The 15,318-nt window shown below is 43.5% G+C and overlaps 1 protein-coding gene across 4 annotated transcripts in view; it reads left to right on the top strand.

Moving 5' to 3' along the window:
• The window catches only part of IRF6 (interferon regulatory factor 6), a 31,409-nt gene that overhangs the window by 1,831 nt on the left and 14,260 nt on the right, over positions 1–15,318 (top strand). Inside the window, exons 1-2 of one of the 4 annotated variants that reach the window (XM_036755371.1) lie at positions 7,342–7,357; positions 13,228–13,404. In XM_036755371.1, coding sequence (XP_036611266.1) covers positions 13,231–13,404 — 174 coding nt within the window. In that variant the 5' untranslated portion in view covers positions 7,342–7,357; positions 13,228–13,230. The other 3 variants (XM_036755369.1, XM_036755370.1, XM_036755368.1) reach the window with 3 other exon arrangements.

Raw genomic sequence — 15,318 nt, 5'->3', positions numbered from 1 at the left:
TAGTTCCTTCCCCGACCCCCCCAGAGCTGCTATGGGAATCAAATGAGATAATATTTGTGAAGTGCTATGAAAATATTTAAGTGCTATATAAAGGCTGGCTATTATTATTATTATTATTATTATCCTGGCTCATGCTTATATAGCTAAAGTTTGCAAACTCCTTGACCAGTGTTATCTCAACTGATCTTCACAAAAACCTGTTAAAGTAGCTGTTGTTACTGTTCCCATTTTATCCTTGTTTTCATGTTTATACCTTTAAGAAAAACAAAAGATTACATTTTTGCTCATTGAAAAAATATTAAATTTAATTATATGAGCTTGTTATTTCCTAGTTACTGAGGCTGGGTTTGAACCTGGGCCTTACTGAGTCCAGAACTCTATTTACTATACCCTAGCCGCCTGCAGCCTTGAGGCCACATGTGGCCCTCTGGGTCCTCAAGTGTGGCACTTTGACTGAATGCAAACTTCACAGAACAAATCACCTTAGTAAAAGGATTTGTTCTATAAAATTTGAATTCAGTCAAAAGGCCACACCCGAGGACCTAGAAGGCCACATGTGGCCTCTAAGCTGCAAGTTCCCCATCTCTGCCCTAGCCCTTCACACAGACTCATTAGGACCTAAAATGATAACCTAAAACAAAGTCTATTTTCCTCACCTTCTGCTCACCCCTGCCCTTTGGGCAGCTATAGACAATGGGGTTAGTAGTGGCGATTGGTGATGGTGAACTGGACTCTCTTGCAACACCTTCGGCATTGGAGAGACTAACATCTCTGCCCAGTGGGAGGAAGCTCACTCTCCCGTGGAAACACTGGACAAGCTGAGAACGAGCACACAGGCAAAGGGAATTCCCTACTGCCATGAATCAGGGCCCCTGTTCCGCAATAGGCTCCGCACTGCCGAAACTCAAGACTCATAGCTGAGTCAGCTATGCCCCACCTGTGCAGGAGATAAAACATAGGGAAACCTCTGGATCTGAGCCTGTAGAGGGAGTAAGAATCCTGAGACCCAAAGTGAGGAGAACGAAAGACTACCATCTCACCCTTGGTCCTTTAGCGGGTCAGGCTGTCTCCCCTCTTCCATGTAGGACAGCTTCTTCCTAAGCCCAAACAGGATTGTAGATTTAGAGCAGAAGAGTGTCTTAGAGGTCTTTGGCTAATCCTTCTCCTTTAACAAATGAGGAAATGAGACCTAGAAGAGTTGTGACTTATCCAAGGTCACAAAGTAGTAAGTGAAAGAGTGAAGGTTCAAATACCTTTATAAATGAGGCGTTGTTTTGAACTGTCCTTCTATGGAAAGACACGTTCATAGTCTGCCAGGGTAGTCTAGTTTAGTGTCTCCAAGAGTCAGGAAGTTCAGTCCCTCTTATTAGGGGCAGCCAGGTGGCACAGTGAATAGAGCGCTGGGCTTGGAGTCAAGCCGACTCATCTTCCCAAGCTCAAATCTGGCTTCAGACGCTTACTAGCTGTGTGACCCTGGGAAAGTTACTTAACCCTGTTTACCTCAGTTCCTCAGTTGTAAAAAGGAAATGACAAATGATTTCAGCATCTTTGCCATGACAACCCCAAATGGGGTCATGAAGAGTTGGGCGTGACTCAACAACAACAAAATCCTTCTTATTAGAGTCAAGATTTATTATCACAGGATATCAACTTAGAGCTGGAATAGGCATTCTAACATTTTACAGATGAGAAAACTAAGGCCTAGAGAGCTAGTAACCTGGAATTTCAACCCAGTGTGGTACTATGAAAATAGGGCTGGATTGGTAGTTTAGGACCTGGGTTTGAATCCTAACTCTGCTGCTTACTTCAGGACAAATTACTTGACAGTTCTGGGCCTCAGGTTGTTCATTGGTAAAATGAGAAGTTTGCACCAGATAAACTCTTAGATCCCTAAAAGTTCATGACCCTATGATACCACATTCAGGGTTGGCATCTAAATTGTAAATGAAATTGTAAATTGCAAATAAGAAGCCTGTTTATCTTTCACTGCAGTGGTATCAAGCTCAAATAGAAACTATGGTCACTAATTTGTATATAAGTATCCCTGAGGGCAGCATATTGACTAGTTTTAAAATGTAATATTACCTGTATGTTACTGTATTTTATTTATTTTGCTCAATATTTCCCAACTACATTTTAATCTAGTGGTGTGGGTTCCATAAAGTTGATACTTCTGCTCCAATAAATCCATTCTCTCTTGATTTTGTGTGTGTGTGTATGTAAATATGAAAATGTATGTATGTATAAACACATACACACACACATATATTTATTTATCTCATATGTCGTGAAGACCAATGGAGTCCTAGAGCTGTCCATCAGTGGCTCCTCACTCTCATTACATGACTGACTCATCTTTTTCTTCAGGCATACATTTTTCTGCTGATATCTGCTATACTGCTCCTTCTTCATAAATCTTCACGTATACCGAATTGCAGTCAACTCAAGCTTACTAAGTAATTTTCCATTGTTCTTTGGGTCATTCTCAATTTTAATTCTTCAGATACTATATTATTCTATAACTTCAATTCATAAAATATCATTGAAAGAATATTGGTCTTCAAAATGGGCTAAAAATAAGTCTTTGTTTCAGGAGAAGCTTGAGTTTATGAAAAGGACCATGCAATTTCCAAAAGACAATCCCTGTGAACTCCTTGAAAGCAGGAACCTTTTTCTTTTTGGCCTTGCTTTGTATCCCTAGAATATAGCATAGGGCCTGGCTCATAATAAGTGCTTTTTGTTTTTTTAGTCCACAGCAACACCCTTTATGGGGGGCTGGGAGAGGGTAAGGGATGGGGCTGCAGAGAAGGTGGGTGGTACATGTCACACTCTTCCAGGATGGTGGCAGTGATGATGAGTGATTGCTCAATGACCTGCATGCTAGAACAATTCTCATCTATACAGAATGTCTGGCCAGAGAACTGGAAAGCCAGTCCACCTTTTGTCAGGGTCCCCTGTACGCCAATTCCAGTTAGCTACTAACTGTCCAAGTTGTTTTTAAAAAGTAATATTTACTTCAAAATGTATGATAACAAATTTATAAACATACTCCTCTGACACATGGGAGGCACAGGTCCTCTTTGTACTACCTCAGTCTTTGAGGAGGGGAAGGTGATTAGATTCATAGCTTAACTCCATCCCTATGTCCCAATTCCAAATCCAAAATCCCCACTGGGCTCTAGTCCTGGTTCCTTGGTTTCTTCTGGCCTCCCTGTCAGGTTGGCCAGCTGCACCATCCCGTTGGGAACCTGGCCCCAAGGTCTCTATGGCTCAAACTCCCAGTCCCATGGAGACTAGTGCTAGCACCTGATTTATATTTCATAGTGTCAGAGCTGTGAGTAAACTGGGATCTTCGCTCTCTGGACCCAACAGGAAGGAGTGTGTGGGCCAGAAAGAGAGAGGGACAAAGATCTGTTTCATAGAACCTCATATGATTTTGATTAAACCTCTAGAATACTGGCATATTGGACTACCAACCAATCAGTCAATCAAATATTTATTAAACTGCCTATTATGGACAAAGTAAGCACTGGAGATACAAAGAGGGGCAAAAGGCAGTACCTGCCTTCAAAGAGCTTGTAATTTAATTAATGGCTCATAATCGAATCTTATGAACCATATAAGGAAAGGCCTAAATAGTGTGATGCCCTGTAAGATCAGTGGAACCATAACTGTAGCCATGATGACCATAGGTATGTTTTTAAAAGAAAGAAAAAAGGAAAGAAAACATATCCAGCTATAGCCCTACTTTGACAGGCCTAGAAGAGGATACAGAACAAAAGTAACTTCTTGTTTCCTTGTTGTTAATTCATTTGATTCTGCCAAGTTAAAGGCTAAGGGTATGAGGTAATATTTTATACCCTGCTTTGTACATAGATTTTGATTGTTTTGTTGCAAATTTAAGTTTAGAATGTTTTTTTTTTCAAATGAGAAGCATGATGTGGTGTCTAGAGCACTAGACATGGACTCAGAAAGAGATCTGGGTTCAAATTCTACCTCAGACAATAGTTAGCTGTAAATAACACAGCCTAATTTTCTCTGAAAAGTGAAGGGACGGGACTAGCTTATCTCTAAAGTCTCTTATGGCTTTTAACATTTTATAATCCTAGGATCCCATGTTTTAAAGCAGTCTCATCTCTTAAAGGCTTGGCTTTCTGCTCAATGGAAGGACATCCTTAGGGACATGTAAGCATACAAACCAAGCTGTGTACCAAAGTCCCCAGTATTTCAGCTATGAGAAATCATGTTAAAAAGAATAGGTCTCCCTCCCCCCAAAAAAGGCTCAAAGGGTAAAAATAAAAAGCTATAAAATAAGAACCTGTGACCTGAGAGGTATATATATGGGGTATGTCTTGGCGAAGGGTGTGCTAGGATGGAGAAAATGATGGGTTATTGGATAACTGTAGGTCTTTTTTTAGACCTTCGTAGGCCTTCGCCCTAGACCAAGGTTCTTATTTTTTTTTTCTATTATGGACTCCTTTAGCAATCTGGTAAAACCTACAGCCCCTCGTTCTCAGAACAATGTTCCTAAATGTATGAAATAAAACACATAGGATTCCAAAGGAAATCTACTACATAGAGGCAGCTGGGTGATGAAGTGTCTAGATTGCTGGGGAATCTAGAAGACCTGAATTCAAATCTAGCCTCAGATGCTTAATAGGTGTGTGACCCTGGGCAAGTCACTTTACCTCAGTTTGCCTCAATTTCCTCATCTGTAAAATGGAGATAATGATAGCACCTATCTGCCAGGACGGGTGTGAGGATCGAGATAATACTTGTGAAGTGCTTAGCACGGTGCCCGGTATGTAGTAGGTACTTAATAAGTCCTTGTTTCCTTTCTTTCTATATTGAAATACAGGTATCAAAATCTTTCTTTAAGAAGTTCACAGACCCTTATATTATTTGCTTATGATTTCTCTATTTTGATAAAAATATAATGTAAGACATTTATGTTACTTGAAAAAAAAGTTCACAGATCCCAGGTTAAGAGCCCCCTACCCTAGACTACCATCCCATGGAAGTCTCTTGATACATATCAGATTATCAATAAATTAATTGGATATTTAAATTCTTGCTGATATTTTGGCTAGTTAAATTGATGCTAACCTAGACTAATTTAGAATTAGAAGTCATAGGGTCCAAATCCTTATTTTGCCACTAATCTCTGAGTCTGTTTACTCATCTGTATTTTTATTTGGCATAATAATACTGGCACTGCCTCCCTCACAGAGTTGCTGTGAGTTGTGCGTCAAATGAGCTAATATATATAAGTATGTATGTATTCTATATATAATATATTATAATATATATGTATGTATTCTAAGAATAAAAGTTGACATTTATGAAATTTGCAAAGTACTTAATGCATATTATCTCATCTAATCCTTAGGATAACCCTGTGAGATCAGTGCTGATATTATTCCTATTTCACAGGTCAGAAACTGAGATTCAGAAAGACATGATGGCATAGCTAATATGTTAGAGGTCGTATTTGAACCCAGGTCTCCCTTGATTCCTTGTCCAGAGCTGTCCTCTAATACTCAGTGATGCTGTGTTCCCAAAGGTTATGCCAGCAAAGCTAAGCTCATAGCAGATCCAATGGGATTGGGAATCTTTGAGCAATGGCTCTTCAATTGTATGCCTGTCACCCCCAAGTCTGGAGAGGCTCATTTCCTGAGGTGATGCTGATAACATGAGATGACTGTTTTTTTAGTCATGACAACTTATGAGACAGATTGGTCTATAAGCTGGGGAGGGGATTTCCATTTGCATGGGTGGGAGGAGCACCAACTTCAATGACATCACAGATCTTTACAGTCGGTGACTTATGGCAATTTCGGTGTGTGAGTAAAGTGAAGGATCATTTGACTTTCTAGAATATCGCATAGGTGAGTGTTTTCATTGGTTCTGAGATCCCAGCACTGGGCTAAGAGGGGGCTGCATTTGAAAGACTACAGGATCTGGGTTCAAATACTACATGTGCTCCTTATGACCTGTGTGTCCATGGAGCAAGTCATCTGATTTCTCTGGGGCTCCATTTCTTAATTGTAAAAGAAGAGATTTGAACTAAATGATCTCTAAGGTCCCTTCCAGGTTTAATCCTACAGTTCAGTGAAGTCACCAGACAAAGAGAATGGAAAATAGTGATCCTACTTCCCAAAATAATGTCCACTTCTGTCTACTCCAAACTCTCCACCCTTAACCTGTCCTCTGAGCAGGGTTCCTCAGCTTGGATAGATTAGCTTTTGTCTCATCTTGCAGTGCTGCAGACTTCCACACCACTTCCCCACCAGGTATCCTGCCCACCCAGGCCCCCTTCTAGTTCACCTTCATGTGATGTCTTCCTGCGTTAGAATGCAGGCTTTTTCAGAGAAGGTCCTATCTTGCTTGCTTATGACTTAGCACAGTGCTTGGCATATAGAAAGTGATTAATTAATGATTTTTCTATCTAACTTTTATCTATCTATCTATCCATCTATCATCTATCTATCTGTCTCTCATACCACCTAACTCCTGTCACTTAGGAAAGAGAAGTGATAAGGGCAACATTGGAGAAAGAGGCTTGTGAGGTCCGGCCTTGACCACCCCGTATTATTTCCAGCGCCTAGCACAGTGTCTTGTGCGAACTTAGTAGGTGGTCAATAAGTGCTGATTAATTGAGCTGAGGCCTTGCTACGTTTCCCTGGCTTGACCAGGCAGTGGCCTACAGCAGGGTCCAGAAGAAAGAATTAAGCCTCTGTCTTTAACTACTTTCACTTTAAACAGTCCCCCAAGGGCCAGCGTTACTAGTCGCCACACCTTCTGTCCCAAAATTAATGACCATTTCCTGCGGTGTCCTCACCCCGTGGGTTTATCCCCACAAACGTATAAGTTGGGGCTAAGACTCCGGTACAAGGACCTCGCTCGTTGCTGGGGTGAGCCGGGAAGTTTTAAGGGGCAGATTTTGATTTGAGGTAGCCCAAAGGGGCTGGACCCTGGGTCCCTGCCCCTCGGTCCCTGCCCCTCCCAAAGATTTAGAGCACTTGCTCCTTGAGCCAGTCTTAAATATCATCTGGTAACCGTTGAACCGTAGGGAATAGATACGCTGCAGACGACCGTCGTCGAGACTTCGTGGACCCTTCCCACACCATCAGCCTGTTGTTCAAAGGAGCGGACCCCACGTCTGGGACTTTCCTCCGCCCGAGGCGGATCGGAGGGGAGGGAGGGAAAAGGACCGCGGTGGAACGCGAAGGATCACATTCCTGGCGACGTAGCCAATCCCAGTGTCCGGGGGCGGGGCCTGGGCCACCGGCCCGCGGGGAGGGGGCGGGGAGGGACAGCGGCGGTGACGTGAGCTCCGCGCACCTGGGCTGGGCAGGTAAGGGCTGGTGTGGGACTGGGAGCGGAACCTGGAGTCCCCGCCCGGCCAGAGCCAGCCACCAGTCTCCTCGGTCGGCCCGGAGCGCAGTGGTGGCGGGTGAGCTTAGCTGAATTCTGTTTGGGGGACTAGTCAGTTTCTGGGGCTGGTCGGAGGAGGAAACGGGGACGTCCGCTTCAGGGGCACTAGGTTGAGGAAAGAGGGAAACACCGGCCCCCCCCCCCCCCCAAAAGCCGGTGAGTGCAGTGGGGTGGGGGTGGGGTGCACAAACTCGCGGCGGGGAACTAGTTTGGAGGTAGGTGTTCACTTCTAGCGCCAAGTGCTCACTCTTGTAGTCCAGGCAGAAGTGGGCTGGTCTCAGAGCCAGAGAAGGAGCCATCTCTCTCCTCGCTGAAATGGGGTATGCTCTCCCTCCCACTCCCGGGCCCCTCACCTGGTACAGCCAAGGGGCTCTCTCTGGCACTCGCAGCGACGCTCGGCTCTGTGCTCTGGGGAGGGGGTGTCCCAAGCTAGTCCTCCAAGGTCTTGGTATGTTGGGGATGTAGGGGACTTGGGGGAAAGAGATCCACTGACAGGTTCTTTCCCTTTCTGTTGTTTTGACATTCCCTAGTCCCTTGCCTTGGGCCTGGGAAACACCCACAGACAGGCTCCAGTGGCCAAACCAGGTGCCACAGAGGGAGAGGCTGAGTTGGCCGGGCGTGGTGCTTTTTTTTTCTTTGAGGGGAGTGGGGGTTTGGGAGGGGGAGGTGTGGCACTTTTCTTTAGCTATACCAGGAAAGAGTTGAGAAGTGGGGAGGGAACATCAGGATCCATGAAGGAGATTCAATCAATAAACATTTATTAAGCGCCTGCTATGTGCCAGACACTATGCTGAGAGATGGGGATACAAAAAGAGGCAAAGAACAATCCCTGCCCTCAAGGAACTTACAATCTAATGGGGCAGACAACATGCAAACATATATATATATATGTGTGTATGTACATATATACACATATGTGCACACACGTATATCGCTATCTACAAGCTAAATAGAGGGAAGACACTGGAATGAAGAGGGAAAAGGCTTCCTGTAGAAGGCACAATTTTATGTGGGGTTTAAAGGAAGGTCAACAGTCAGAATTGAGGAGGTAGAGTGTTTCAGGTATTCCAACGAAAAATGCGTGGAGCTGAGAGATGGATTTTTTTGTGGCACAGGCAGGAGGCCAGTGTCATTGGATCAAAGAGTATTATCCTGGGGAGTAAGGTGTAAGAAGAGTGGAAAGATAGGGGTAGGTTAAAAAGGGCTTTGAATACCAAACAGAACATTTTGTATTTTCTCTTGGAGGCAATAGGAAGCCATTAGAGTTTATTGAGTTGGGGGTGGGGGTGCGGGGTGTGATATGATTGGAGCTTTGCTGCAGGAAAATCACTTTTAATGGCAGAATGGAAAATGAATTGGAGTGGGGAGAGACTTGAGGCAGGCAGATCCACCAGCAGGCTGTTGCAATAATCAGGGCAGGAGGTGGTGAGGGCCTCTACTAGAGGGGTGGCAATGTCAGAAGACAGAAAGGGGGTGTACTTACTGTTATCTGTTTCTGGTGAAGAAGGAAATGAATTCCCTGCCCCCGCTTCTGTCCTGTGCCTTTGGGGTGGGTGTTGTGAAGAAGAGGGGTACGAGGTACATGCTGGAGGACACACCCCTGGATGATTTTCCCCCCATCCTCTCCATACCTTCCACTTTCACGCCTGCAGCTGGTAAGTTCAGCCAGAACTTCGTGGTTTTGGAATCCAAGGCTTACTTTAGAGAAAGAAGAATTGAACAAAGTGAGGCAATGGCCTTGTGAACCAGTACAGCAACAGGAGGTCTCACTGCTGAAGGACCCCAGATAAACAGGACAGACAGATACATTTTATACAGGGAAAAATCTGGCTTCATCCAGGCAATTTCTTTCAATTCTCCATGGAGACTTGGCCTTAGGAGCAACTCCTCTAAGAACTAGTCTTGATGGAGGTGGAGGAGGTTTAGTGAAATGGGAATGTAGAAATCCTGATAGTTGTATAGGCAGTGTTGAAGCCTGGCTGGAGTGGTAAGATGGATGCCTTTGGGTGCCCACTTTGGGGTCATCTCTTTGCTTCGAGGGGCAGTGCAGAGAATGCCAGAATGTCTAAGGACCCGGGTTCACATTCCAGCTTTGCCATTTACTGCCTGAGTGACCTTGATCTTGGTTAAGACACTTGGCTCACCCTGGGCCTCAGTTTCCTTATCTGTAAAAGAAGGAGATTAGACTAAGTAACCTCTAAGGTTTCTTGCAGTTCAGAACCTGTCATGCTATGATTTCTTAAGTTGATTTTAAGTGCCTGCTGTTGGAGGAGTAAGACCTACATTTCAGTGGCAGGAGATATTAAGGTCCAGGGCTCATCTAATCTGGGATAGATGACTCTACCCAGGCTTTAGAATTGTGGGGCTGAGATGCTTTGGAATTGAATTCTTGCACTGTAGCCTTCTGTGAAGGCTGTGTTTGGATGAGGTAAATTCATCTCTTAACTTTTCCTTCCCTTTCCTTTTCCGATATTGGGAACCTTGTGGTTCTTTACTAACTGGGTTTTATTTATTAAATGACATGGACATGAAGATTGAGAAGGAAAGTGATTCAGGAAGAGAGAGGGGTTTGTTTTAGTTTGTTCTCCCATGTCCATTTCCTCTTGTAGTAGGTGTGGTCCTTATTTGAAGTGACTTGTGTTTGGCTGATGCAGAAAATTTATGCAGCTGCTTGGAAGAGGTGGGCTGTTTGGGGTGGGTGTGCTTTGAGGGGAGTTGTGAGTCTATACATAGAGGCTTTGATCTGCAAGGTAGGGAGATATTGATACAGGCCGTTATCCCAAGAGGAACCTTTGCCATGACCCCTGCAAGGGAGGTTGAGTGTGTGTTATCTTCCTCGGTTGAATACAGGAACATGGGGCTCCTGATCTTGAGCACTGATCTTCGTGGACAGCTGGTTCTGTCTCCCTTTCCCCCTTCTCCCCTTCCCCCATCCCCAAATAATCCATTGAAGTTTGTTCTCTGGGCCCAGTGATCTTAACTTAATGGATTGTAGATTAGTAAAGTTGAATTTGAAATTGAAAGTTGATGGTCAGGAGATAGATGCCGTGTATATTTCAGGCTCAGAAACAAGATCTGTCAGTATTACAAAAAGAATTGTTGAAAAACTTTCTCTGTCTTACCCAGCCTGGCCATTTTCCCTATCTGCATCTATGTACGGATAATGCAGCTGATTATGAAACAAGATCATTTCCACACCTTGTGGAAATTTACATTTTTGGAATCCTTAAGAGCAGTGGGTTCGAAGTCTGAAGGCTTGGTTTTGAGTTGACTCAGCTCCTTACTCCTTGGGTGACCTTAACCTCTCTGGTTTTCCCCTCAATTTTCTCATCTATAAACTGAGTAGGTTGGACTAAATTGTCAGTCCCTTCTACTTCTAAATCTTGTGAATGTCCTAGTCTGACCATTTCTCCTTCCTCATCCTCCTGCCCATAACACCCAAACCCCAAAACAAGGATTCCTGGGGAAAGGGACACTTTGGAGTTAAATGCTCTCCTTACTCCCTTAAGTTAAGGCTTTGAGTTATCCTATCACTCATTCAAAAGGTTCCAATTACAAAGACCTTGGTAACTGGGTCAGAAGGTTCATGATGAGTACTGGCTCAGTTCTGCCTGGCGCCTGTTTTTTTAAAGTGACCATAGTGGCTGAACTGGACTAGTTTCCTCTGGACATTAAGGAGGCTGGCATTGGGAAACGGAGTTGGTAGGAGGGTCTGGGACCCTACTGGTATTGTTTCGTGCTGAACTCCTCTTGAGTGGGTGTCTTGTGCTGAGTCAGCCAGTTTGGTTTCTGACTGATTCAGGGAATCTTTCTGGGTGTGAGGATGACTACTCCTTTTCCTCCGCCATCTCCTCCTCCTCTTCCCGGGCCTGTTGTGTGCAGAGTAGCTTCCACCAGAGGTTGGAAACTTGAGGTGGAACCACTAGAGGAGATGTCAGGAGGTATAGTGGAAACTGATGAACCTGGAGTCAGAAGATGGTTTTGCTAAAGACATTTTTAATGTCTTTTGTTTTTACAACATGTTTGTTTCTGACTATATTCCTCCTTATCTCCTTTACCCATTGAGCCATCTCTTGTAACAGAAATTTAAAGAGAAAGGGGCCCAACTGCCTCAAAAAAAAAGTAAGAAAGAAAGGGGGAGGGAGAGAGAAACAGTTCAGCAAAACCAGCCAGCACATATAATATTTCTGACAATATGTACAATATTCCACACTGGAAAAATCCTTAACTTCTGTGACTGTTCCTCATCTGTAAAGTGAGGTTAAAATCTATGATTTTGTACTTAGGTTAAAATTATCACCCCTGCTACCATCCCTCAATGACACAAAAACAACAGCAGTCCATCAAAAATTATTCTAACCCTGCTTTCTCCTCCATGGCCACCTGACTCAGACTTGTCCGTTTCCTGTTGTTGACTCTGGTTGTCCTGTTGTTATGTATCGTGCCAATAAATTTTTTTTGAGAATCGATTGTAGACTTTACCCCGGCTAGCTACTGCAGCCCAGCTGGTTTCAGTTCTCCCAAATGCTGTGGCTCTACCTATACAGGGCTACGAAGGTGTGGGATGACTAGTGTCATTTGCTGGTTGTCTGGGGACAGCAAATGTGGTGTCTAATGGTTGCTGTTCTTTGCCGTTCTCTCAACTGGTAGGCAAAAGAACTGGGTTTTTATCTGCTTTCTAGTATTTTTCCTTTGTTGGGAGAATGGATCCTTCACAGTGGTTCTGCATGAATCATAATGGTCCTGTTGCTGTGATTTTTTTTTTCTCAGGATGTATATGGTCTTGGGAGAGATAAGCTCCGGACATAGTCAGGGGGAGACTTGGAGATAAAGGCTCAGTTGCGTATGGTTGATTTTGTTTTTGTTTTTGCATCTTCAGAGCCTAACTGTGCTTGACGGGTGGTAGGCCCTTAAAAATGCTTGTTGAATTAAATTGAACTGGCATCAGTTAGTTGACCTGCAAAATCATTTAACCTTAATTTCCTTCATCTGTGAATTGAAGATAATAATATTTGTACTCCTTATTTTTAGGGATAATTGTAAGGTTCAAATGAGATAATGTATGGAAAGTGCTTTGTAAACTTTAAAACGCTACGTAAATGTCAGCTATTATTATTCCTGGCGTGGTGTCCATGGGCAACTAAGATGAAGGGAGCCAGACTGTAGGCTTAGGATTGCTGAATTCCTATGGGCACATTGAATACTAAATTTAATGTAAGTGAGTACTTTGGAAGCTGGTTTTCTCTCCTGTTCTTCCTCTTCGTCTTCCCATCCTCACCTGCTTTGGCCCACTTATTTTCTTAAATGTTTCCTTTTCTCTTAGTACTTTTGCTAAAATGCAGGCTGTTGCCCTCTCTACCTCTTTCCTCCCCCACCCCTTGTTTCTAAAACTTTTCTTTCCTCTGTTCTGCGGTGAGATTGTCAAGCAGTAGTCTCCCTTCCACTTGTAGGTGCTTCAGGAAGGCCTTCTATGTTCCAGCAGGGATGACATCACCTTTTATTTTTCTGTGGCAGGATTTAAATAGAAGCAGAAATGTGATCCGCTTGCATGATAAGTCTGATTTGGCTAGCACATGAAGTATAAATGGCTTTGGAATAAGAATCAAAAGAACCTTTTAACCTCTTTTCTTTTCTTTCCCACCTGGCATGGTTTATTCCCATATTTGGTTTCTGTACCTTAATCTGATGAAACTGCATCTCTATCTATCATGAGTGAATAGTAGCTGGGACCGGCTCCCAGCAACTGGCCTAATTCTCATGGCTTGTTTTTTTCCCTCTACCTCAAACCAGATCATGGCTCTCCAACCCCGAAGAGTTCGGCTGAAGCCCTGGCTGGTGGCCCAGGTGGATAGTGGCATGTACCCTGGGCTTGTCTGGCTACACAGGGAATCTAAGCGCTTCCAGATTCCCTGGAAACATGCAACTCGACATAGCCCTCAACACGAGGAGGAGAATACTATCTTCAAGGTAAAAACATTTAAACCCCTTTGGACTTCTCCATGTCTTTCATTTTCCCATCAAGTCTGCCCTAAAATAAAATCTTCTTCTGGGTTTATGAAAATATACCTGCGTGTATGTATTATGCCCAACATTAACAGGCATAAGATAACACCAGAAGATTTAATGTGTGCCTGTGTAGACAAAGCTGGTTACTAATTCTTAGTGTTCAGAAGTATCCAGATCTCACCACCAAAGAAGGGGGTCTAGATCTGTCTAGACTGATGGGTCAGGCTTGACCTGTTTCAGAGTGACTTGGAATAACATGGACCCACAGGAAAACAATCCTATCTGTAAGGAACTCAAATTTTCTTTTTAAACTATTCTCCCCTTGACACAAAACCTTTGAAACTAGGATAGTTTTATTTTTATTTTTTAGCATTGGTGAGGATTCTTTCCAGATCAACTACTAAATAAACCCAGCTTTTGGTCTGTCCTCCATTGGGTTTGCCTATGATTAGGTTTTCTACCATTAGGTAAGATAGCTTCTAGAGAAATACTGTAAAGGTGGGAATGTAGCTTGACTTTTCTATTCACTGTATCCTGAGGTGGAGTAGGGACAAAGGTATGCAGAAATGTATGGTGTTACCTTCTATTTAAAGCCAACCTATTTTAAGTCAGAGCTACATTGGGGCCCCTACAATGGGTTCCTTAGGTTTCTGTGAAAGTTATGTTAGGGGAAAGGTATTCCCAGTATAGAAAAGAAGAGTCTGAGGGTAAAAGGCAGTATGGTGGATAGAAGGCTTGCCAGAAAGACCTGGTTTTGACCGATAATAACTGTGTGACTGGGGGCAAAGCATCTAACCTCTGTGCCCCATTTATGAAGTTCCTGTGCAGATGAAATTATAGGACTATTGGACCCTTTCTCTTCCCATCCACACCCCCCACCACAAGGTCTAAGAGTATATACTAAGGAAGACCAACCTGATTTAAAAAAAAAAAATAAACTGAGTCAACCTGGCCCAGCCTAGCTAGGTTAGAGTGAAAATGAGGAAAGAGAACAAAAAAAAAACTATGGGTTAGTGTAGGGAAAGGTGTTGACACAGTGGGGAATATCTTTGATAATTCCTCTGTTAAATAGTGATGCGCAAATGATATTGTATACCTTTATGTACGAGACCTTATTATAGTTGGTTCTGAGGAGGAAGTGTGACTTTTTTATGATATGCTCTTTTGCCCCCTCCTCTCCTTCCCATCGTCTTGACTTCATTCCACTTTTTCTCTGTACATTTGTTCCATAACTGGGTTGTTTTCTGAGTGTCATGCCATGGGTAGGCATTGGGGAGGAAGGGATTGATTTTGAGGAGGCCCACATAGTGAATAGTCTTTCTTTGTCAGGACTTAGATTTTGTGGTGTGTTGGATGGTGGAATGGGAGGCCCTTTCTACCAGGTTTGTCTTCGTGTACCATTGTGGAGGAAACTTGGGGAGAAGCATAGAGCAGGATGATACTTATTTCTTGGAATGAGTCCTTTCTTCAGGGTACCAGGCTCCCCGAACATTTGGGAGGCTGTAATTGTGTCTCTGGTTTCAGCTCTTAGGAGTAGAATAAGTTATGAGATACCATTGAGTCCAGGAGGAGTGAGACTTTGGATTTATTTATGGGAGGAGATGTTCTTGGCATTCTATGTCCAAATTGCCCCAAGTGCTTTTATCTCTATTGCATGCATTAAAAGTTCTGTGATTTTGTTGGTGTGGGTGTTCTCTCTGCTAATCCATGTGACCACTCCTCCATACTTTAGTCTTCATTTCTTTTTTTTTTTTGAGGGGGAAAGGCAAGGCATTTGAGATTATGTGACTTGCCCAAGGTCACACAGCTAGTAAATGTGTTAAGTGTCCAAGGTCAGATTTGAATTCAGGTCCTCCTGACTCCAGGGCCGGTGCT

This window comes from Trichosurus vulpecula, chromosome 4, assembly GCF_011100635.1.
Source record: "Trichosurus vulpecula isolate mTriVul1 chromosome 4, mTriVul1.pri, whole genome shotgun sequence".
In the NCBI taxonomy this organism is placed as follows: domain Eukaryota; kingdom Metazoa; phylum Chordata; class Mammalia; order Diprotodontia; family Phalangeridae; genus Trichosurus; species Trichosurus vulpecula.
The sequence above is the reverse complement of the archived record's forward strand: the minus strand, read 5'-3'. Positions and strand labels throughout refer to the sequence as shown.